Here is a 26466-nt window from a genome sequence, read left to right on the forward strand (position 1 = left end):
TGGGTTTGGAACTTGATACTTGATATCACTTGTTTGGTTCAAAAATAGGATGAGAATGTATATAGTTGATTTAATCAGAATTAATAAGTCAAAAAATATATATTTTTTGAAAAATACCTAAGGCTAAAGATATTTTTACAAATATACTATAATTTTTAAAAAATATTTGTAAAAATACTTTTTTATTTTCAAAAATGTTATTTTCAAATTTTTTTACGAAAATACTATTTAATGCAACTTGATTCAATTAGATGCAATTTTCGACGAATTTATGTCACTCCATGTAACTCAAATTTAACAAAAAAAACTCGATTCAACTAGTTGTATCTGCTTGATTTTGGTTGATTCTATATTTTTACAAAAAAATTTTAAAAGATAGTAAAATCGCAAAAAAAAAACTAGTATTTTTGATAATTTTTCTTCTTAAAATATGAGTTTATAAATATTTTACGTAGTATCTAAGAAAATAAAATATATATTCACATTTTTTATTCATCAATATTAAAATTAGAGCGAAAAAAAGGATTATACTTAGTTAAAAAGAAAGACTAGAGAAAATAATGAAAATGATACCAAGAGTTTGATTTAGTTCATAATCATACCCACCTCTTCACATGGGTTTCTAAACCCCATAACTCATGGGTTTCAGGGTTTCAGGAATGGGTTTTAAAACAAAAAAAATTAACCAATGGTATATGTTTTATCCATTTTAACCCAATATCTCATACCCACAATTGTTGAACCAAACACCCCTTCAAGATGTCTTAAATCCCCCTCTGGTCCAGTAATAAATAACCCCTAGCTAGCCAGTCAGCAGTTAAACAAATCCTAAATTGTACAAATTTTGGAACTTGTAAATTGTAATTAGCACGGCCACCGCCTTAATAACCCTATTTAAGTACAAACATTGTCATCCATTCCTCGCGATAATTTGTGTTCCAGCCCCTCCCTCGTAATATTAGCTAGGTTCTTTTTTGCTGCAGTGTCGAAATTCACTTAAAGAATTGTAGCAGCATTCCGAAGCATAGCCATGTCATCGTCGAAAACGAAGCCAAATTGTTCAAACGAGAATTTGGAATGGAAGGTTAAAGTTAACTCAGTGATTTATGTGCCTAAACGGGGTAAAGAAGGTGTAAGTCATGAGGAGTTTCTTGGTGACAAAAAAACATCAATATCGTCTAACAAGGCAAAAGCAATTAGTGAACTCGATTCTAAGATGGCTGATCTTACACACGTCAACCAATATTACGATGAGCCCTGGACTTTTATTCCTCGGTGGAAGCAGCCGCATGTTAAGATGATGTCTGTCTTGGAATGTCAATGGCTTAAAAGATTTACTCAAATCGCGAGGAGATTCTTTGGTGCAACTTGCGGAAAGGGAGGACTTTGATGTGTTGTGCTTGCAAGAAACCAAATTACATGAAAAAGATGTCGATGCAATTAAACGCTCTCTTCTTGATGGATATCAACATAGTTTCTGGGCATGTAACTTCTCCACATCGTTTGCCTATTCTGGTACTGCAATTATATCGAGGATAAAGCCACTATCTGTTAGATATGGCCTTGGCATATCGAAACATGATAGTGAAGGACGTCTTGTGACACTAGAGTTTGATACTTTGATTTTAGTATGCGGATATGTTCCAAATGCAGGAAGGTGTCTGCAAAGGTTGACATACATACAGAGTTACAGAGTGGGATCCTTGTCTGAGTAAATTCGTGAAACAACTAGAGAAGGCCAAAACCTGTCGTCTTGACTGGAGATCTCAACTGTGCGTATGAAAATATTGATATTCATAACCCTGATGGAAGTAAAAGAAAAGCTGGTTTTACTTTGGAAGAAAGGCAGTCATTTAAAACCAACTTTCTGAACAAAGGCTTTGTTGACACTTTTAGGCATCAACATCGTCGTGTTGTTGGCTATACTTTCTGGGGTTGGAACCAAGGACGCGACACAAATAAAGGATGGCGCTTGGATTACTTCCTTGTTTCTAAGTCCATTGTGGACAAGGTTTATGACTCGTATATTCTCCCAGATGTTGATGCTAGTGATCATACTCCAATTGGCCTCATTCTTACACTCTAGTAGCATTACAAAATCATATCATATCTGTGTAGGTACTGTATTCAAAACATTAGAAACATCATATCATATCTGCAAATCTGCAGAATTAGATTTGAATGCCTTTTCTGTGCTGAATTTTGTTTGGTTGATCTGACACAGGCCGACTTGAATACGCTATGAATGCAAACTTATGAGTCTTTTTTTGACGAATAAAGAAAAGAAAACCATTTATGTCTCGATTGTTCTTTATTTTCTTGAGGCATTCCATTGATTTAAGAAATCTACTTCACATAATACATTAGAGACAAACGAGTAAAAGTCACAAGACAACACGAATTACATTATACATCAAGTCTTACTAAGAAACACGAATAAGCTAACATACATCATCGACTAATTCATCACCAACCACTGCCACAAAATCTCAGGACACATCATGACTCATGAGAGGCCCGTTGGGCAGATGTTATACAAACAAGTAACAACCCCAGTCATGAAAACAATCCAATTTACATATATAAAAGACAGTTAATGAAACAAATTACAAAACTGGAATTCATCTTGGGGTTGAAGAATTTAAGCTAAGAGCCCTTCAAGTCACCCTTCTTTATCTTCATGCAAGACATACCTGACAGGCTGACATCGACGAGGCACAACCGTGAGAGTGTGTTTAAAGATAATAGTATATATCTTTTTCTTGATCTGTCCTCTCCTTGGTGAAGAGTCTTGTTTTTTCTTCTTCAGAGCACTGGCCTTCCTTTCCATTTTAGTAGAGTAAGAATCTAGATCAACCAAAACAGAGCTAAAACAGAGGAAAATCTGAGTAAGCAAACTGTGAGGAGTGCCTGAGTGACTTAAATGTCCCACAAATATAAAGGCAGGGTATTTTATCAGGGCCTGAATCTTCCTCTGAAAGCTACTAAACTTGGTCATCAAGTTATATACAGAGGGTCATGAATGTTGTTTTATGCAAAACATATCTAGAACAGTCAACAGATGCAGTGTTTCATTAGGCCCCTGAACTTTGAGCCCTTACATTAAAGCCCTTAAAACTGTTCTCTTCCGAGTCGCTCCATTTAAACAACGTTAATATAAATCCTGCATACCTCATTCTTAGTACGGGTTTTCTAAAAATAAGCACTAACTCCCATGAGTTTGGTGCATTTTGATTGGTCCTCTAATCATAAATATTAATGGACGCCCCTGCATTTACAACTCTACCAATCAAAATGCACCAAACTCACGGAAATTAGTGTTAATATCTTGAAACCAATGCTACACGAAAGAATATTTATCATAACGTGTGCTGAGACAATGCTGCCCCAACTTGCTACCATTAGTACATCTGGGTAAATATTTTGGGACCTTTCCCTTTCTACTGCATTTAAATGGTTTATATTGATGGGTCAAAACCTAGGAGTTCACTCTGTTAGTGGTGAAGCATGTATATTTAATTAGGAGTTCACTCTGTTCGTGGTGAAACATGTATATTTAATTATTACTCCCTCCGTCCCTCCCAATTATAATCGTTTCTGGGAGATTGTCCGCCACTCATTTTAAAATAATAGAAAATATAGTTCTATAACTTTATTAAAAAAAAAATCTTTTTATAAAAATAGAATGTTTAAACTTTTATTCAGAAAAATAAAATTTTTAAAAAAAGTTAAAGAATTATAATTTCTCTTCATCTTAAAATGTGTGCTAAACACTCTCCCAGATTCGATAACAATTGGGAGGGACGGAGGGAGTACATACGTATCCAAATAGGTAAAATAAGAAATCAAAACCAAGTAGTTGAATAAAATTTATAAGATGTAAAGAAGCCAAAAACTACACCCACAACAAACAACGACAGATATAATAGATATCTGCAGATAGTTTATCATCCACATGTCAACTAACATTGTTTCCCCCATCATTTGTAAAGTGATATTTGACGATGAAACTGTAAACTAATGCAAGCACTTCTAATTTATCTATCCGTCAATTAGAAAATTTTGCGACTAATTTGTCAATATGAATGATGATATCATCTATCCTTGGTCGAACTGTGCCTTGGGGCTGGAGCATCCACGTAACGAACTGATGAAGCGCCTCTGGATATGGAGGATTAGGCCCAGCTGGCCACTTTACCTGAGCATTTATAATTGCTAACTGAAGGCTTCCTCCAGATTCATCAAGTGCATACTCAAAGGGAGAAACACCATACCTGCAAAATGCTCATAATACATTAAAGTTCCATTGTACTTGAGATGTATACCACTTCTATACGATATCCCAAACCAGTATAAGACGCACTACTCCACAGGTACAAAGATAACCCAGCTCAGATAAGACCCATTACTCATTAAAAAAACAATCTAGAAGGTGTGTATATTGTGTATTTACAGTCTACAAATACATTTTACAGATCGACACATGAGAGTTTATATAATAATCCATGTCCACATTGCATAATATAGGAGCTGAACATGTAATATACATATATAGCATTAGCCAACAAACTACAAAACAGGTGAATCGCATATATATCTTCACATTAAAATTCTTTTATGAATCTTATATTTATATTCACCATATCTTGTATATTTATATGATGTATTTTGCACTTTATAGTGCTCTGTAGTTTAAGATGGGTTGTAATTAAACTGTTAGGACCAGTCCCGGCCTGCTCTTTAATTATATTATATATATATATATATATATATGTTGTCAAGAAATTATAACTATGAACGGATTCTTTTATTGATAAAAAAGGCACACAGAACTAAGTGATATTCGAGAGATCACTCACTCTCCACACTAATACCCTTCAAACACTCTTTCTTCCTCCTTAACAATGTAAAATACTTCTCTATTTATACTCAAACAACAACCCATTCCCAGTCCTCAAATCTGAACCTTAATTAACTCCAGAAAATCCTCCTTCCAAATCTGTAATGAATTGGAAAGTAAATTACTCCATAAATCACTCCTATCCTAATATTACTTCCTAATATGTAATTGATTCGTAACTAAAGGCCAACTAATTAACTAGCTTCCACCAAGTAATTAGTTCCCAAAAATCACTCTCAATATAATTGTTCAATAACAATTCCCCCCTTCCAGATCTAGACAATTATTATTGTTTCTTACGTCTAGTCTAGCGTAAGTAATGTGCGTAGGAGGCCTAACATTACCCGCCACCCAAACTCGAACCTTGTCCTCAAGGTTGAATTGAGGAAATTGTTCCAAGATGACCTCAAATTGTTCCCAGGAATCTTACTTCTGTACCTGCCTTTCTGTACCTGCCTGTCCAGTCTGATCGGATGAACGAACACTACGCACTTCTAATGGTTCTACCAGTAACTCCATATTAGGAGAAAGGTTACCAGGAATAGTTGAAAAAGCTGTGTGTTTGCCGACTGCTTTCTTTAGCTTAGAGACATGAAAAACATCGTGAATCTTGGATGTCGAAGGTAACTTGAGTCGGTACGCAACCTGACCAATTTGCTGAAGTATCTCAAAAGGACCATAAAATCCGGGTGCCAAACTTTTCATTAGGTTTGCGAGCAAGGGACTGTTGCCGATAAGGTTGCAACTTGACATAAACAAAGTCACCAAGTGCAAACGTAACCTCACGGCGTTTAGAATCTGCAGTTTGCTTCATTTTTTGCTGAGCACGAAGCAAATGAGCCTTCAATTCTGCTAATATGGCATCACGCTCACGCAACTGTTTGTCGACTTCCATATTTGCAGCAGAGCCTAACTCATACAGTACCAATGGAGGAGGATCACGACCATAAAGGGCCTTAAACGGTGACATACCAGCAGATGTGTGACAAGAAGTGTTGTAGCTATATTCAGCCCATGTTAACCAAGTCCACCAACGAGAGGGTTTATCCATAGAAAAGCAACGCAAATATGTTTCCAAACCCTTATTGACAATTTCCGATTGACCATCCGTTTGTGGATGGTAAGCAGAACTACGCCATAGCTCAGATCCTTGCAAAGTAAACAACTCCCGCCAAAAGAGGCTCATGAAAATTTTATCTCTATCTGAAATAATGCTACGTGGTACACCATGTAAGCGGACTTTTCACGAACAAATATAGTGGCTACTGAGGGGGCTGAAAAGGGATGCTTTAGTGGAATAAAGTGGGAATATTTCGTTAATCGATCCACTACCACTAGTATAGAATCATATCCTTGAGATTTAGGTAATCCCTCGATAAAATCCATAGTAATATCTTCCCATACCTGATTTGGAATCGGTAATGGCTGTAGAAGGCCAGCAGGAGACATAGCTTCATGCTTGCTACGTTGGCAAATGTCACAGGCAGCCACAAAATTCTGGACAGAACGTTTAATTCCCTTCCAGTAAAATTCTGCAGACAAGCGCTGATAAGTGCGGCGAATCCCAGCATGTCCTCCAACCACCCCACAATGATATTCCTGTAGTAATAAAGAGATGTAAGGAGATTTAGATGGTAAAACCAGCCTACCATTGTGCCGTAGATGACCTCCAACTAATGAATAAGCAGGATAATAATTTGGATCTTTTTGTACACATTGCTTGATATTAGAGAGAAATGGGTCATCATCAACTTGCTCTTGTAGCTCAGAAAAATCCAGAATAATTGCAGCTGAAAGGGCTGCCAAGGAAACCTCATCCGGCATTCTTGAAAGGGCATCTGCAGCATTATTAGTTTTCCCAGGCTTGTATTGAATTTCAAAATCATAACTCATTAGCTTCAACAGCCATTTTTGATGCTCATCCTCAACCACTCGTTGGTCGAGTAGAAATTTCAAACTGTGCTGATCAGTACGCACTGTGAAACGTCGACCGATAAGGTACGGACGCCACTTCTTAATGGCGAAAACAATTGCCATCAACTCACGTTCATAAACTGACTTGGCACGCGCACCTGAGCTAAGTTTGTGGCTGTAAAAGGCAATAGGACGGTCTTCTTGCATAAGAACAGCCCCTAACCCAAAACCTGATGCATCACTTTCGATCACAAATTTCTTAGAGAAATCAGGTAATGCAAGCACCGGTAAGTTGATCATGGCCTCCTTAAGCTGTTGAAAAGCTGATGTGGCCTCTTCATTCCATCCAAATGCATCTTTTTTAAGCTGTTGAGTCAAATGCCAGGCAATTTTACTATAATCTTTCACAAAACGGCGATAATAACCCGTCAAACCGAGAAAACCACGCAAGGCTCGAAGTGTTTTGGGTTGTGACCAGTCAACCATGGCCTGAATTTTGGAAGGGTCTGCTGATACACCTGTCCCGTCAATTATATGCCCTAGATACTCAATTCTTGTTTGTGCAAAAACACACTTCTTCGAATTAGCATAAAGTTTATGAGCACGCAAGGCTGAAAAAACACACTGTAAATGATACAAGTGGGTTTCTACTGTTGGGCTGTAACAAGGATATCATCGAAGAAAACCAAAACAAATTTTCGGAGATATTCACGAAAAACCTCATTCATTAAGGACTGGAAAGTGGAGGGCCCATTTGTAACACCAAACGGCATTACGAGAAACTCATAATGTCCTTCATGAGTACGAAATGCAGTTTTCGGGATATCCTTGGTTCGAACATGTATTTGGTGATACCCCGATTTAAGATCTATCTTGCTAAAAACGGAAGCCCCGTGTAGCTCATCCAATAATTCCTCAATGACAGGTATTGGAAATTTGTCTGGCACAGTAGCTTGATTTAGGGCCCGATAATCTACGCAAAAGCGCCAACTGCCATCTTTCTTTCGAACCAGCAACACTGGACTGGAAAAAGGACTTACACTTGGCTGAATAATACCAGCAGCAAGCATTTCAGTCACTAAGCGTTCTATCTCATTTTTTTGAATCTGTGGATATCGATAAGGTCGGACTGAGATGGGCGACGTGGCTTCTTTAAGAACAATAGCATGATCCTTTTTCCTGCTTGGAGGTAGGCCCAAGGGCATCTCAAAAATATCATTGAACTCCTTTATTAGAACAGAAACTGCAGTAGGCACCGGGGTTGCTGGAATAAAGACCTCGTCTCTTGCATCTTTATGAGTAATTTGTCCCAATTCTAAGAGAATTCCTTGCCCACCATGTTGCACAGTCCGCATCATAGTACGCAGTGAAACTTGAGCTTTGCATAAGGCAGGATCACCACGCAATTGAACCCGCACACCACCAATGGAAAATTTCATAGTTGAAGCAGCCCAATTCATGTGCGATTCACCCAAGGAAGCCAGCCATTGGTACCCTAATATCACCTCAGAATTTCCTAGCTGAAGCGGAAAAAAATCAGCAATAACTCAGGAAGATTTAAACATACTTGTCGACATATTCCAACAGATTTGATTTCCTCTCCTGTACCCAATGAGACTCCAAAGTCTTTAGTGGGTGATAAAGGTAGCTCTAATTCAGCCACCAGTGATGAAGAAATAAAATTATGTGATACTCCAGAATCAATAAAAACGATAACTTCTCGCTCACTGATCCTGCCACGAACTTTCATGGTGTATGGAGCAGAAAGTCCTACCAACGAGGAAAGAGAAAGCTCCATAGAGGACGGGTCAATCTTCGTAGATAAGTCTGTCGTCATAGCTTCTTCTTCTTGCTCTTGGGACCCGTGATCAACAAGTTCATCTTCATTTACCCACAGAACCTGTAATTCCCTATTCTTGCAGCGATGTCCGGGACCAAACTTTTCATCACAGCGAAAACAAAGACCCTTTTCTTTCTTGTCTTGCATTTCAGCTTCAGTTAATCGTCTAAACTTTGAAGTAGTTGCTGCTTTAGCAGAAAGCTGGACTGATGTGCTAGAGGGAGGCCCGGTGGAAGGTAGTCGAACAACATTCCGAGAAAAATTAGTCCCTGCTGGACTAGAATGTTTCTGGACAGCCTGTCCCTTAAAAATAATTGATCCACCTTGGAAATGTCGTATGGCTGTATTTTTATCCTCAATTTGTTGGGCAGTACGCATCATCTTGGACAACCCCAGAGGCTCCATTAGTCTCAATTCAGCCCTTATGTCTGGTTGAAGCCCTTTTCTAAAAACGCTTTCCAACACCGACTTTGATAATTCTTTTAAAGGGGCAGAAAGTACCTCAAATTGGCGACGGTATTCCCGTACGGTTGTTGTTTGTTGCAGAGAGAATAGTTGGTCATGAAGAGCACCCACTTGTGTAAGTTGGAATCGCTCCAACAGTTGTAATTTGAATTCCTCCCAGCTGCGAAAAGGACGCCGACCTTCCTCATAATAGTACCATGATAAAGCATCACCTTCCAAACAGACCACTGCAGATCGGAGTTTCTCCGTGGAGGACATGTTATTAAGCTCAAAGTATCGTTCTGCACGAAACAGCCAACCTTCGGGATTCTCTCCTTCAAACACAGGCAATTCCAGTCGTCGAGGTAAAGAATCCAATACCGCTCCTGATTTATTTTGCTGTTACTGCGAATTCTCAAGGACAAGGGTAGATCGTCCAGTAGCCTCATGACTATAGCTATCCATTTTTGTAAGTATGGTCATACTTTCTTTAAGAAAAGGAATGTCATTTTGAATTTTTTCAATATCCAGCTTCTGAAATTCTGCTTGTAATGCTTCAAATTTCTTTTCTAAGTCTTCAACTCGATTTTCAACTTGTTTTGCACCTGCCATTTTCCCAAGAACGGAGATGCTCTGATACCACTGTTAGGACCAGTCCCGGCCTGCTCTTTAATTATATTATATATATATGTTGTCAAGAAATTATAACTATGAACGGATTCTTTTATTGATAAAAAAGGCACGCAGAACTAAGTGATATTCGAGAGATCACTCACTCTCCACACTAATACCTTTCAAACACTCTTTCTTCCTCCTTAACCATGTAAAATACTTCTCTATTTATACTCAAACAACAACCCATTCCCAGTCCTCAAATCTGAACCTTAATTAACTCCAGAAAATCCTCCTTCCAAATCTGTAAGGAATTGGAAAGTAAATTACTCCATAAATCACTCCTATCCTAATCTGTAATTGATTCGTAACTAAAGGCCAACTAATTAACTAGCTTCCACTAAGTAATTAGTTCCCAAAATCACTCTCAATATAATTGTTCAATAACAATTCCCCCCTTCCAGATCTAGACAATTATTATTGTTTCTTACGTCTAGCGTAAGTAATGTGCGTAGGAGGCCTAACATAAACTTGGCAACATATACATCAGTAGAGTAGATGGCCAGAGAAGTTCTTCGAAAAGATAAGGGAAGAGAAGCAAATTCCGAGTACTAATATAAACACAAAAACTTGTATAAAATATTACCTAGAGGACTTGTATACCCCAAGTACTTATTTTACCAAGTACATGAATGAAAAATCATGTGAAAGGCATACACAGGAAAGCTTGTATATCCTATTCATACATAATGTTGTGTGCATGCATTATAAAGCATCATATGATTTGAATGAGATGACAAAACCTGCAAACCTAAAATTCACAAACTATTATTTACGCAAAAAGTTGGTGGGGGCCTTACATTATAGCATACAGAGTGCAACCCAGTGACCAGACGTCAGTTCTTTCATCAATATCTGCATGGCTAGGGCAATCCCATAACTCTGGAGCTCGAAAAGGTGCAGAGCAATGCTCAGATGCCCATTCCTATGTATGAAAATGAAAGAAACCAATCAGGATCACTTTTAACAAAACAGCAAGCTACGAATATTCTGATCTATCAGGTTGGAACAAATATGCTACCACGATTGGACCATTGACCGGGTTCAATGATCATGGGGAAAACAGATTTGTATACAAATCCTTGTCACCTATTTACCTAAGCATTCACATCAATGCTGCACTCAACTTTTTATGTTTATAAATAAATAAGACATACATTCTTTTTGTTAAGGATCATATTTGTACTTATAGTAACACAGTTAAAATTTTGTAAGTTTTTTCATCTGCTTTAATCTTGTGCTAGAATTGGCAAAAGCAGCGCTGTATTTCATGAAATTTAACTTAAGGCCAAAAGCCACTCAAGCTTGAACAAGAGTAAAGTTAGACAGCATAATGCATTTAATATGCTCAATAAAATTAACCCAGCAGAAAACATGAAAGTCCAGAAGCAATATAGCAAACAAAATATACTAAATAGTGCATACCTGTAACTGTAATGCCTCTGAACGAGATCGAATTTGCTTTCTTGCAGGACGAGCACTTCCAAAATCCATCAATATCGCAAGAGGTGGCTGACCTTTCCTATGTGTTAAAAGAACATTACCGGGCTTGACATCATTGTGTGCGTATGGAGGATCAAGATTGTGCATATGCTTGAGTCCTGCACAAAGCTGCACACCAATTTTTTTCACAATGAGATGAATCTGGCACATTAATGCAAATGCAACAAATTCGTATGAAAGGACAAATCAAAAGCTATATCTACCTGTCGAAAAATTTCAAGAACATCCGATGTAGGGAAGAACTCTTTCTTAGATTTCATCACTTTAGCGTTGTCCAGTAGTGTTCCATCCAAGTGCACTGGAAACAACAAGTATGCTTCATGTGTCCAAGCTTGTTCTGGTGTGGCCTAGACAGTAAAACATGTTATCATTTCTAAAAAATGATTTTGAAATAAAAGGTTTGCCTCCTTTCCACTTCCCAAACAAGTATACAAGTCATGTACAAGTTAGCATGACAAGAGGAGGCAACTTCCAACATGCACAAAGTAGCTACAATTCTAAAATCGGATTATTCATTTTGCATGATGCATATGAAGAGACACATCATTAAGTGGTGTTATAATTTAAGTTAATGATTTTTTGAGATTAATAAAAACTATTCTTTACTATGTTAGATATATTTGATAATGTCATGGCTAATATGTTTTATGTTTAGATTTCAGATCTTATTTGAACAGAACAAATTAGTACTTAACTGATCAGTACTTATACTGGAAGTCAGAACTTAAGGGATATCAGTACTTATGTTATCAGGAGATAGATATCAGAACTTAAGTGCTGAAGGACGATCAGATAAGGACAGTAGCTGATTAAAGTTAAGAAGATCAAGATAAACATAAGAAGAGATATGCATGAAGAAGGAATTCCGTGAAGAATGGAATACTTGGAATAGAAGATATCTGATTGATATATTTTAGGAAGCAGAATTATATTCCATATCAATTAGCGATTATCTTGTAACTGTGTAGTATATAAACACAGACATAGGGTTTACACTATGAGTGTTATCATTATCGAGAATATTATTTATTATAACCCTAGCAGCTCTCATGATATTTTGTTCATCACTGAGAGATAACAGTTCCAGATTGTAACAGAGTTTATTGTTTAAATAAAGTTTGTTTTCTGTTACATAAGTTCTTGAAGTTTGATTTGATTGTAATAAACACTGTATTCACCCCCTCTACAGTGAAAGTGTGACCTAACAAGTGGTATCAGAGCTATCTGTTAACACACATACAGTTAAAGATCCAAACACAATCATGTCTGACACAGAAACTCCAACTAAGCCTACCAAAACTGAGGAATCATCAAAGACATCAACTCAGAGTCGATATGAGACTATCAGAGTTCCCATATTGAGACCATCTGAATATCCCATATGGAAGGTAAGGATGACCATGTTTCTGGAAGCAACAGATCCAGAATACCTTGATAGAATCAAGGAAGGGCCTCACAAACCTACCAAGTTCGCTGTTGTAGTTGCAGGTGAAGCAGCAATGACCGTACCAAAGGAAAAGAATGATTACACTGCTGAAGATATAGCATCTATTGCTAAGGATGCAAAGGTACGTCACTTATTGCATAGTGCCATTGATAATGTAATGTCAAACAGGGTAATCAACTGCAAGACTGCTAAGGAGATATGGGATGCACTGGAGACAAGGTGTCAAGGAACTGAAACAGTTAAGAAGAACAGGAAGACAATACTCACTCAAGAGTATGAACACTTTGACTCTAGGACTAATGAGTCATTGACTGATGTATATGATAGATTTGTCAAACTCTTGAATGACTTGTCATTAGTAAATAAGGAGTATGATCTTGAAGATACAAACCTCAAATTCCTGTTAGCTCTTCCTGAATGTTGGGATTTGAAGGCAACAACAATAAGAGACAACTACAATCTTGATGAAACAACTCTTGATGAAATCTATGGAATGCTCAAGACTCATGAACTTGAGATGGAACAAAGAAGCAAGAGGAAAGGAGGAAAGTCAAGGACAGTTGCTCTCAAGGTTGAAGAGGAATCCCCCAAACCACCTTCCTCAAAGAAAGATAAGGGTAAAGCTCTTATCATAAAATCTGATACTGAGTCATCAAGTTCTGAGAGTGATGATGACTCAGATTCTGAAAGCTTGCCTGAAACTGATGCTGATGAGGAGATGATGAAGCTGTGTGCTCTTATGGTGAAAGGAATCACAAAGATTGCATACAGGAAGTTCAGGAAGGGAAAGAAGTTTTCCAGGAAAGGCATAAGTTCTGATAAGAAGAATTTCAGAAGATCTGAAGGAAGAGGAGGAAAGTCTGACAGAGGAGATTACGCTAATGTTAAATGTTATAATTGTGGTGAGAAAGGCCACATATCTCCTGATTGCAAGAAGACCAAGAATGACAAAGGCAAAGCTCTTGTCACAAAGCAGAAAAGCTGGACAGACACCTCAGACTCTGAAAGTGAGGAGAACTATGCATTGATGGCAAATGCTGATAAATCAAGTTCTGAGAGCAGTTCTGAAGCTGCTGAAACAAAGGTACCTCAGACTACTTATGCTTTTCATACTGATGATATTAATGAGTTGAGAAGATATCTTAAAACCATGTTTGTTAGTTATAGAGATCAAACTTTAACATGTAAAAGATTAACTTCTGAAAATCTTGCTTTTAGGAAAAGAAATGATTTCTTAGAAAAAGAGTTAGTCATGTTTCATCAAACTCAGCAGGATAGAGATGATGCTTTTTATGTTAGGGATGAAGTGCTAAAAATGAATGAATCTCTAAAAACTGAGTTAGAAAAGGAGAGAGAGATTATCAGAACTTGGACTAACTCTGGCAAAACAACTCAAAATTTGCTAAGCAGTGGAAACTGGAAAGAGGGCTTAGGCTATGGAGAAAATAAAAAAAGGAACTGTAGAAATTAAGCCTGTTGATAAGCAAAAGCCGAAGTTAAAACCTGTTAAGTTTGTAACTGAAAAATCCGAAAATGAGAAATCAGAAGTTAAAAAGGAATTAGCTTCTGACAAACTAAAACAGGAAAAGACAGCTGAAGTTAACATAGGCTTAATGACAAAGAAGCAGCTTAAGCATAAGCTGAAAGATGTTAAGAATGCAAACAAGGTAAAATCACCTAGGAAAAACAGGAATGGAAAGGAAGGTGTGAATAAAAGCAATAACTATAAATCTGTTCCTGATGCTCCTAGGAAAGCATGTCATAACTGTGGAAGTTCTAACCATCTGGCTTCTTTTTGCAGGAAGAATAAGAATATTAACTCCTTATCTACAAAGTCAGGAGTTAAGAGTCAGTCTGTTAGATACAAACCACAAAATCCTTGTTTTCATTGTGGTAGTTTATGGCATTCCATTTATACTTGTAAGGAATATCATAGTTTGTACTATGATTATTATCAAATAAAACCTTCTTTAAAGAAAGTTTCTGTTGTTCCTTCTAGTATAAGTTCTGATAAGAAAACTGTTAACATAAAATCTGATGTTAAATCCGCTGCAAATGTTAACAAACCTAAAAAGGCCAAAGGATCCAAGCAAGTCTGGGTCCTTAAAACTAATAATTAGTGGTCTTTTTGATTGCAGGGCAACAGGAAAAATATTTTAGTTCTGGACAGTGGATGTTCAGGACATATGACTGGAAATAAGGCCCTGCTATCAGACTTTGTGGAGAAAGCTGGCCCAAGTGTTTCTTATGGAGATGGCAACATTGGAAAAACTTTGGGATATGGCAATATCAATCTTGGGAATGTCATTATTAAAGATGTAGCTCTGGTCTCAGGACTTAAACACAACTTACTGAGTATAAGTCAAATCTGTGACAGAGGTTATCATGTTGATTTCTTTGCAGAACATTGTGAAATAGTTAGTAAATCTAAAGGAAAAATTGTTCTGAAGGGATTCAGGCGTGGTAACATTTATGAAGCTAAGCTTTCAACAAGTTCTGATGGTTCTGCAATCTGTTTAGTGAGTAGAGCCTCAACTGAAGAAAGCTGGAATTGGCACAAGAAACTCTCTCATTTAAACTTCAACAAGATAAATGAACTGATCAAGAAAGATCTTGTGAGAGGACTACCAAAATCAGTGTTTGTTCCTGATGGTCTTTGTGACTCATGTCAGAAGGCTAAACAAAGAAAATCTTCGTTCAAGAGCAAGACTGAATCATCAATTCTTGAGCCTTATTATCTACTTCATGTTGATCTATTTGGTCCAGTGAATGTCATGTCTATTGCAAAGAAGAAATATGCGTTGGTCATAATAGATGAGTTCACCAGATACACATGGGTGTATTTCTTGCACACAAAAAATGAAACTGCATCTATCCTGATTGATCATGTCAAACATCTGGATAAATTGAGCAAAGATTCTGTGAAAATTTTGAGGAGTGATAATGGCACTGAATTCAAGAATTTGATAATGGAAGAGTTCTGCAAAAATCATGGAATAAAGGAGGAATTTTCTGCTCCTGGAACTCCACAACAAAATGGAGTTGTTGAAAGGAAGAATAGAACTCTAATTGAAGCTGCACGAACAATGCTTGAAGAAGCAAAGCTTCCAACCTATTTCTGGGCTGAAGCTGTGCAGACTGCTTGTTTTACTCAAAATGCAACACTCATTAACAAGCATGGAAAAACACCATATGAGATGGTGAAGAACAAAAAGCCAAATCTCAAATACTTTCATGTATTTGGATGTAAGTGTTTTGTTCTCAAGACTCATCCTGAACAGCTATCCAAGTTTGATCTAAAAGCTGATGAGGGAATTTTTGTAGGATATCCACTTTCTACAAAAGCCTTCAGAGTCTATAATTTGAGAACAAAAGTGGTCATGGAATCTATCAATGTCTCTTTTGATGACAAGAAGATCACTGGACTTGAAGATTGCATTGATCATGATAAGCTGAGATTTGAAAATGAAGATTCATATTCTGATACCTCAAGTCCTGACAGTCTAAGTCCTGATACTGTAAATTCTGATGGATTAAACTCTGATGTTATTGAAACTGTAGTGACTACGTCAAAGGAAGATGCACCAATGCAGGGGGAGCATACTCAAGATATTATCACATCTCAAGAAGCATCAGAACATACATCTGGCTCTTCAAATTCTGATTCGTCAAGTTCTGATAAGCCAAGTACTGACAGTGCTGAAAATCTAAATACTGAAGGATCCAACTCAGAGAGCATAGTTTCAGGGGGAGTATCAGAAAATGAAACCGAAGACAGCATGAATCATGGGGGAGCATCCAGTTCTAGAGAAAATCTTCCATCTGCAAGGAAGTGGACAAAATCACATACACCTGATTTAATAATTGGAAATCCTGAGGCAGGTGTCAGAACTAGAACAGGTACTTCGAATGAATGTCTTTACAATTCTTTTCTCTCTCAGTCTGAGCCAAAGAAAGTGGAAGAAGCTCTTCAAGATGCTGATAGGGTGCAAGCAATGCAGGAAGAGTTGAATGAATTTGAAAGAAACAAAGTCTGGACCTTAGTGCCAAGACCCAAGAATAGATCGGTTGTTGGTACAAAGTGGGTATTCAGAAACAAAACTGACAGTGATGGCATAATTGTAAGGAACAAGGGAAGGCTGGTTGCAAAAGGATATTCTCAACAGGAGGGAATTGACTATGATGAAACATTTGCTCCAGTTGCTAGGTTAGAAGCCATAAGGATATTCATGGCTTATGCTGCTCACAAAAAGTTTACTGTCTTTCAAATGGATGTGAAAAGTGCTTTTCTCAATGGAGAATTGGAAGAGGAAGTATATGTTGAACAACCTCCAGGCTTTGTAGATTCCAAACATCCAGATTATGTCTACAGGCTTGATAAAGCACTTTATGGACTTAAGCAAGCTCCTAGAGCATGGTATGAGACTTTAGCTCAGTTTCTTCTGGAAAGTGGATTCAACAGAGGAACTATTGACAAAATATTGTTCTATCTCAACCATGGCAAGGACTTACTTTTGATCCAGATTTATGTTGATGATATTATTTTTGGGTCTCCAAATGACAAACTTTGCAAAAAGTTTGCCAACCTAATGCAGTCAAGATATCAGATGAGTATGATGGGAGAACTTAGTTATTTTCTGGGCCTTCAAGTCAAGCAGAGTGAAGAAGGAACTTTTATTTGTCAATCTAAGTACACCAGAAACTTGCTGAAAAAATTTGGAATGCAAGACTGTTCAAGTGCATCCACTCCCATGGCCACTGCAACAAAACTGGATAAGGATACTGGTAATTCAGTAGATATTACTGATTACAGAGGTATGATTGGCTCACTTCTCTATCTAACTGCTAGTAGACCAGATATCATGTTTGCTACCTGTCTTTGTGCAAGATTTCAAGCAGATCCAAGAGAACCTCACTTAACAGCTGTAAAAAGAATCTTTAAGTATCTTAAAGGAACAGCTGATCTAGGATTATGGTATCCTAGAGAATCAGATTTTAAATTAATAGGTTACTCAGATGCAGATTTTGCAGGTTGCAAAATTGACAGGAAAAGCACAAGTGGTAGCTGCCAATTTCTTGGAGGCATGTTGGTTTCTTGGTATAGCAAGAAACAAAAGTCAATTTCCACATCAACTGCAGAAGCAGAGTATATTGCTGCAGGAAGCTGCTGTGCACAGATTCTCTGGATGAAGAATCAGTTACTAGATTATGGGTTAACGTATTTCAAAATCCCTATTTACTGTGATAATCAAAGTGCTATTGCTATGACAGGTAATCCAGTTCAACACTCTATGACAAAGCACATCAGCATCAGGTACCATTTCATCAGGGAACATGTGGATGAAGGTACAGTGGAATTGCATTTTGTTCCCACAGATCAACAAGTAGCAGATATCTTCACAAAACCACTGTGTGAAGCTACCTTTTCAAAATTGGTAAATGAACTTACTATGATTTCAGGTTCTTTCTCTAAATCTGCTTAAACTTGTTCTATGTTATCAGACTTTATGATCAGTATTTACAGAATTAATCTCTTTGTATATTCTGTGCATTAATTGATAAATGTCTTTAAGTACTGACTGTTGTCTGATATATGTTTCTAAACTCTGATAAGTGATATGTCTGTTTCAGTAACTATTCAATCCTATGAGGATAACTGTGCTAGATACTGACCTACTAGTCTTCAATAAACAAATGATCCCATGAAAGAAGTAATTATTTCTGTGGAAATCTTATGACACAAGCAAATTCTGATAACTGAGCTTAGTTAAGTTTATTTTGTATATCTTATTACTAAGTCACAAATTAGAATAATGCTACTCATCTGTTTAAGTTCTGATTCTAGTAAAACTGCTGAATGAACTAAGTGCTGATAAACCTCACTTATCAAAAGAAGAAGAACAATAATCAAAGAATAATATCAGGTACTCCTTTGAGATCTAGAGTAAAAATGTGAAAGGGACGACCCAAATGCATTGCTGGTATTAAGTAAATATGCATTAGAAAAGCAAAATATTTTCTTGGTGACTTTTCAGACTCTATGATTACTGGAGAAATACTCTGATAATAGCATAAATTCTGATAAACAGTCGTGACTCACTTACACTGAGAAGCCTCTGTAAAATAGAATTTCAAAAGATGCATAAAATTAGCACAAAAACAGTAGAGGTGAACTCATGCATGAACTCATTTATCAGTAGGTTTCAGGATAATGGCAGCTCTTTAGCAAAATTTTAATTATGACTTATTTCTAAGATGTACTGAAGTAGATCAGACTTTACTCTTTGTCTGTTATTTAGCTTAATGCACACACACATCACTCCATATGAATGATGAAATTTCTGTGGTGGTCTATGTTATTTTAGATCAACAGTCATTGTGTCACTTTTGCACAAATTCTGAGGACAAGTTCTAGTTACACGTTCTGATGATTAAGTTCTGACGTTCATAACTACGAACTTGTATGAGTATTTACTAAGATAGATATTCCTTGTTCGAGTTAAGACATTATGTTCTGATGACTGTTAAGTTCTGGTATAGGTCTAAGTTCTGATTTTTCAGTCTAACCCTTTACTTGACTTATCTGTGAGTAAAATTTGGTAACAGTCTCAGATTAATTTCGAAATGTTGAAGTGGAAGATTAATAGTCTATGGTTAAAACATAATGGCACTCGTCCTTGAACAGATCACTCTTGTTACATGTGCACATTCCTTTTCCAATGACTGTTATTCTTTTTCAAGGTCTAGGGAGACGAGGTAGAATTAATTCTACCTGTCTGCATTCAATATCTTTGTGTCTCTTGGCATTCTCTTGCCTATATATGCAACCACTTCACATCAGTCTTTCCATCACATTCTTCTCACACACTTATCCTCCTTCTTCTATCAAAAACACAATGGTTCGATACAACATGTTTTTGAACACACAAACCTTCACAATGGAGCTCAGTTGTGCCGAGTGGCAGCAGGAGTGGCATATAACAGTCATTCCTGAGGAGATCTGGGACTCTGTCCCACAGGAGGTGCTGGCTCACCTTCTATTCTTCGAGATGGATTACCATCGCCATCTGGAGCGCCTGGAGGAGGAAAGGCGGGAAGCTATTCGTCAGCAAGAGCGAATCATTCGACTCGCTATCTTGTTTGTCGAAGATAGGAAGAGGAGGATGACTTAATCTTGTCTTCTTCCTGTTCTTCTTCATCCTCAGCTTTGTCAGGCTTCTTAGCTAGGACTAAAGCTGTTGACGTTAGGATTAGAAGCTTAGGGAAAATCTTGTATTGATGTAATTTCTATTTCATATATGTATTGACTTGATATATTAATGAAAACTGTTTTTACTTCAAGATTTTGTCTCTGAGTTATTTTATCTGTGTTGTTAAATCCTGCTTGATATTCTGATGACCATTTAAATTTTGTCTTTATTTAAGTTCTGATTCTTTGTCAGCACTTATTCATCGAAATTATCTCGGTCATTTTTAACATGATTCATTTTCAGAATATTAATGTTGCAGTGAAAAACAATTCAATCAGTGCTAACGGTTTCAATTTTGAATTAAACCTGTGTCTCTTGATAACTGAAATGGTTTTTCCTTGAATCAAGGCAACTGGATAAGTAATCATTCCTGTTTTCTCGAGCCCAGTAACTATCCGTTATTACTGCATGTCTGACAGGTGTCCAACGGTAACATTTTTCTTCGAGTATAAGAACAACAGAGAGAAGATTTCTTTAATTTTTTACTTTCTTTATACTTTATCTCTCTTCTTACTTTTACTCTCTTTCTCATTCTTTCTCACGTTGGTTTTTCATACAGACATTATCTCACACACCTAACAGGCATACTTGAATTTCAATATTTTTTCACATGGCACCAAAGGATTTAATCATTGATGGAGCAAAGTTTGTTCCAAACAACTATGCTGCAATTCTTGATCATGCTGAAGCTCCATCTGAATTGCATTTTGTGCAAGATCTTCTTGCACATAGTGAGGTTGGGTACGCCTTAACTCAGCCTGAATTATTTTCAAGTCAACAAGTTCTGCGGTTCTGGAGGACTGGAGTTTATGATGATGGTGGTAAACGAGGAACTCCCAGTATTATCTTCCAAGTGGGTGATTCTTCCTATGTAGTCACTCCTGGTACAGTACGAAGAGCATTACATCTTCCAGAAGATTGTACATTCTCTATACCAGAGGAATCAGACCTTCGGGGGTTAATGACTGATTTGGGATATGAAAAGAGTCTGACGAAACTTGGACAGTTGAAACGGGCTAATATCAGAAGAGAATGGAGTTTCTTCTTCGATTGCATCACCAAGGCTTTTGGCAACAAGTGTTCAAATTTTGATGCCATCCCAATTCTGAGTCAGCACATCGGGTATGCTATTATCCATCAAACTCATTTTGATTTTGCAACTGGAATAATTGGTTTTATTGGGGATAGGATGACAGAGGATCGAGATGTTGTTTATTTTGCTAGATTCTGTCAACTTATTTATACGTATTGTACTGCTGAACCTCAGTTAGTCAGCACTCAAACCCCACCTTTTAAGGTTGCAAAAAGGTACTTTAACGACCTGATAAATGCTGACACAAAGAAATCAATGGTGAGACAATTACAGATTCCTCAGTCTGTGAAACAGATTCTGGTAAATGCTGATCCTGCTACTTACAAATCTGTTTACTCAAATGTTCAACCAACTCACCATAACCAAAATCCATTAACCTCAGTCCCTACCTCTCATTCTACTCAACCTACCCTCAGAACTTATCTCAAATCCTATCTCTCCACTTCACAGACTGCTCAACCTTCTTCTTCAGCACCTACTGTGAAGCCTACATCCTCTAAGCCAAAGAGAACAAAGACTGTTCCTCAAACATCTCAGAAGAAGAGGAGGATTACTTTGAGAGATGAATCAGATTCTGAGGATCAGATTCCCTCTTCAGAACCTATGATAGATGAAGCTGAGAAGGCAACTTCTCAGAAGGATTCTGCAATTGGGGGTTCTAGGCTTCTCAAGAGGCTTAGACGTATGACGGTTCCTGCAACTCCCAAGGAATCCAAATCAACAAGGAAGTACAAGAAACAGAGGGCACAGAGGCCAGTTTCAGATGATGAGGAGGAAGCAGCTAAGGAAGGGGATCAGGAATCTCTGATCTCACAAGACAAGGAATTTGCTCCAGTCACTTCTTCTCCATCAACTCCATCTCAGGAACCTGTATCTGACAAGGCTAATTCACCTTCTATATCTCTTGTTGATCCAGGCACAAGTGCTGAAATTGATATTCAGAACTTGGTTGTGCCTGAAATACTTTTCTTAGAAGCTCCAAAAGCAAATAATCCTTCCACAACACCTGTTACTGATGCTGTTCAAACTCCTGAGTTATCACTAACACCTTCTCTGCATCAAGATGATGATCAGATTTTAGGTGAGCATCAGGATATGACTGTTGATCAGAACTTAGTATCAGATCAGCAATTAGAGGATGTTGAAGCCTCCATTGCTACTCATACAGTTGTCTTATCAGAAGATACTGATTCTTTAAGTTCTGATGCTGCAAATGTTGGAGATACTGGTGAAGCTGCTACAACTGTAGATGCTGATGAAGCAGGTCCTTCAGGACATACTCCTCCTAAGTCTGAACTGCTAAAGGAGTTTGTTATCAGGGATGCACCAGTACCTTGGAGTGAAACTCCTGCAGGTCAGGAGTGGACTAAGGAATGGAACTCAGTTTCATGTGTTCCAAATGCTTTACATCTTGCTGAGCACTTGACTAAAGCTGATGAAATGTTACATTCTGATGATTTTAAAATCCAGCTTAGAGTCACTGCATTGAGTACTAAACATCTACAAGGTCTTCATTCCAACACTCATGCAGAGCTACACAAGATTCAGGAGAACTTTATTAAACAGGAACAAGTTTGGAAACTTGATAAGAAAAAGTTCTTCCAACCTACCATTGACAGAGTTGCTTATATTGAGAAAACTCAAGAGAAGCAACAAGCTCAGATTGATCAAATTCTGACAAATCAAGCTTTCAGCAATCGCAACTTACTGAAATCCAGACCTCAGTGGAACTACTTATCTCTCTTTTATTACCTGCTGATGCCAAAAAGGGGGAGAAGGTAATTAAGTCCAAATGCAAAACCAACAAGTCACTGCAAGGAAAGGATGATGGAAAAGATGACCAAGGAAACTCTGGAATGGGTGGTGGTCATAGTCAAGGTAGAAGGTTTACATCAAGACAAGCTAGTCACAGAACAAGTTCTGATACTGGGAAAAGAATAAGTTCTGCTGCTGGTAAAAGGATAAGTTCTGATGAACTTCTAGATCTTGATGAGGAAATGTCAAGACAGTTATTTCTTCAAGAAAATCCAGGGATGGACTTGGAAAGTTTAAAGGAAGAAGAAGCCAGACTTAAATCAGAGAAAGTCACATCTAAATCTGAAGCTTCTGGTAAAAAGTTACTTCAAAACCTAAAGGCATTGTGATCAAAGAAAGGATACATACTGAAGAAACTTTGGCTAGATCACAACCACAGATAGATCCAAGATCCAAGGGTAAAGAAAAGGTTGGTGAACCTATCAAGCCTTATGTACCTCCTGAGGAAGAAGAAATTACTGATGGAAAAGATAATCTTGCTCTGACTTCAAGAAAAGTTCTTAAAACAACCTCTGACATGGCTCAAGTTGTTCAGAGTCAAGAAATTGTAAGTTCTGATATTCAGAAGAAGCAAGTAACCTCTGACAGTGCTCAAGTTAACTTGATATCAGAAAATAAATCTAAAGCACTCCTACCAGGATTCACTAAAGCAAAACAGACTCAATCTTTGAAGACTACTTCAAGTGGTTTTGAAGCAAGAGTAGTTACTGGAAAAGAAGCTAGAGATAAAACTGGATTGGGAAGTGCTGATGAAAGAAGAGTACACAACACTACCGATGATCCAACTTCCTTGAGTGAACCAGGTATTGGAGCAACTCCTGAGAGATTGAATCAACTAGAATCTGTACAGATGGTTTACCATACCTACTTGAAAGAATACATCATGTTGTATTTCATGACAGATGGTAGGGTTTATCATATAAGACAAAATGCCATTCCATTGAAGTATTTTGAAGAATTGGAGCATGTATTATTCTTACTTCAAGTGGATGACAGAATAACAGAGACTGCTGCAAACTACTTAAAGGAACAGATTCAGAGACAGAAAAGACTTTATTCTGTTAAGTCTGACAGCAGATATGTTCCAAAGTACAGAAATCACAATGGTGATATTGTTGATATGAAGCCTAATACTGCACAGATCAGAACATATCTTGGTATTAAGGGGCTTGAATTCAATCTAGAGTCTAATAAAGCTTATGTCATAAGACTAGATCGGGAGTTGAGAAAAGCAAAGATTAATGATCTCAGAGCTGCAATATTTCAAACTGGTGAAGATACTGCAGAGCTTAAAGATGTCAAACGGAGAATGATTGATGAACTCAGATATGCTGAGAAATGTTTGTTGAAGAATTATCTCAGAACAACTCCTGACATCAGAGAGATCAGAAAATGATGAAGCCAAGTCGAAGATCTACAACTGCTTAAATTCTGATATTTATACAGATTGAAGTTGTTATCAGAAGTTGAATTGGTAAAAACTTTAAGGACTGTAAGTTGTAGTTATCTTGTCTATTTCTCATGCATTTGTACTTAATGTTTTTGACATCATCAAATATCTGTTAAACTTGTATATTTTGTTAATTTACAAGTTGGGGGAGATTGTTAGATATATTTGATAATGTCATGGCTAATATGTTTTATGTTTAGATTTCAGATCTTATTTGAACAGAACAAATTAGTACTTAACTGATCAGTACTTATACTGGAAGTCAGAACTTAAGGGATATCATTACTTATGTTATCAGGAGATAGATATCAGAACTTAAGGTGCTGAAGGACGATCAGATAAGGACAGTAGCTGATTAAAGTTAAGAAGATCAAGATAAACATAAGAAGAGATATGCATGAAGAAGGAATTCCGTGAAGAATGGAATACTTGGAATAGAAGATATCTGATTGATATATTTTAGGAAGCAGAATTATATTCCATATCAATTAGCGATTATCTTGTAACTGTGTAGTATATAAACACAGACATAGGGTTTACACTATAGTGTTATCATTATCGAGAATATTATTTATTATAACCCTAGCAGCTCTCGTGATATTTTGTTCATCACTGAGAGATAACAGTTCCAGATTGTAACAGAGTTTATTGTTTAAATAAAGTTTGTTTCTGTTACATAAGTTCTTGAAGTTTGATTGATTGTAATAAACACTGTATTCACCCCTCTACAGTGAAAGTGTGACCTAACATACTATTCAATGGTTATAACTTATAAGTCTCTTTCATGAGATAGTATCCATTATAGTTGATCAAAAAAGCTACCGCGTAAAATACACCTAAGTTAAACAGAATTTGGTTTTCATACATTAGTGTAGCTTGCTATAATAGTTTGAAATGAATAGAAGTGATATTGTAAGCATATTTTGGGTACTTCTTTCAGGACACTTCATGATTTTTGTGTTGCATGAAATAGTATGTCAATTGTCAAGGCCATGTTTTTTTTTTTCTTTTTGTTGCTAAATATCTTAAGCCATGTTTTTATTGCTAAATATCTTAAGCCACGTTGTTTACAGAGACCATAATCAGGGACTATTTTCAATTTTGCTCCTCAGCATGTCTGATGCTGTAAAATGATAATCAGACGAACATACAAAAAAATAACGTACCTTCACTGAGATGATAGCATGATCGAGGAGAGGAAGAAGATTTGAGTGGCTAAAAAGAGATGAAACACGAATCTCCTCCCTCACCAATTCTAATTGTTCGCTGTTCTGGATTAGAACTTTTTTCATTGCATAAGTTCCATCAATCTGCACAAAAAAGCAACGCCCAAATCAGTAAAAAAAGGTTTCAAACTGTCATGTTTATCTTCCAGCTTCTCAAGTCTCAACAGCCATATAACATATATATTTCGAGATACTGTTTGTCAGATTACATCTATGATCGAGACACACAACACAGGACAGTCACACTTATAGTGCATAGAGACTAATTAAAAGAAAGCTGCAAACAGTGTTCGTATACCATATAATCCTCAAATGCAAATCACAATCTCTACTCTATAAGACACAAGAGACATAAGATTTGAAGACACTGGATGAAATCATCCGCCTACACAAACAAAAAGTCCAACCATTGAGCACGTGATAAGATGAAATTTTAGAGAACATTACACTTTTACACTCTAAAGCTCCGATTTCTAGACATAATTATTTATCAGATCAATACCCCTCCCTACATATATGTAAAATCTTAATCACTCACATACACATATCCTTTTACAGTCTTGTCATCCCAATATCTTTGTTATGAAGGGGAAGAGTGGTTGTTTCATAAGGATCATAATCCCAAGTTCCCAAGATCGCAACGCGCAACGTAGCTGTTATATTTTTTCAGCTCATTGACTGGTATATCTGTGCGTGTTATAATTAAACAAACATAGAATATAAGGTAATCAATCTATACTAAAAAAAAATTGCAACAGTATTGTCCATTAATCTCAGTCATGCTCGGAACTCAAATTTGCCTAGTAAATTTGCAGTTAAAATGACACGACCTGTCTTCACACCATCACCAATACCCTGATGCCCAAACTCAGTAATAGAAGACCAAACCAAAGATATAATTCAATAAAAAGT

The 26466-nt window shown here is 37.0% G+C and overlaps 1 protein-coding gene and 1 pseudogene across 1 annotated transcript; one reads left to right on the forward strand and one right to left on the reverse strand.

Annotated features, from left to right (window-relative positions):
- The first annotated feature begins 1030 nt into the window (after window positions 1-1030).
- On the forward strand, window positions 1031-2483 carry LOC141714105 (DNA-(apurinic or apyrimidinic site) endonuclease, chloroplastic-like; annotated as a pseudogene).
- Window positions 2484-3838: 1355 nt separating this feature from the next.
- LOC141712123 (uncharacterized) lies at window positions 3839-25630 on the reverse strand. Its single transcript, XM_074514928.1, has 5 exons — window positions 25495-25630; window positions 11477-11620; window positions 11196-11381; window positions 10571-10695; window positions 3839-4274 (listed from the first exon to the last, which is right to left on the reverse strand). Exons 1-5 carry the CDS (start codon window positions 25618-25620, stop codon window positions 4049-4051), a joined length of 807 nt encoding a protein of 268 aa, XP_074371029.1. The 5' UTR covers window positions 25621-25630; the 3' UTR covers window positions 3839-4048.
- Between the last annotated feature and the right edge of the window lie 836 nt (window positions 25631-26466).

Source organism: Apium graveolens, chromosome 3 (genome assembly GCF_009905375.1).
Source record: "Apium graveolens cultivar Ventura chromosome 3, ASM990537v1, whole genome shotgun sequence".
Classification (NCBI taxonomy): Eukaryota; Viridiplantae; Streptophyta; class Magnoliopsida; order Apiales; family Apiaceae; genus Apium; species Apium graveolens.

Bases quoted from the DNA above. Each gene is read 5' to 3' on its own strand.
- LOC141712123 (XM_074514928.1), bottom strand. From the start codon at position 25,620: ATGAAAAAAGTTCTAATCCAGAACAGCGAACAATTAGAATTGGTGAGG. The intron at 11,621-25,494 runs GTACGTTATTTT...TTTACTGTCTAG, and splicing joins ATGCTATCATCTCAGTGAAG to GCCACACCAGAACAAGCTTG. The intron at 11,382-11,476 runs GTAGATATAGCT...ATTGGTGTGCAG, and splicing joins TTCTTGAAATTTTTCGACAG to CTTTGTGCAGGACTCAAGCA.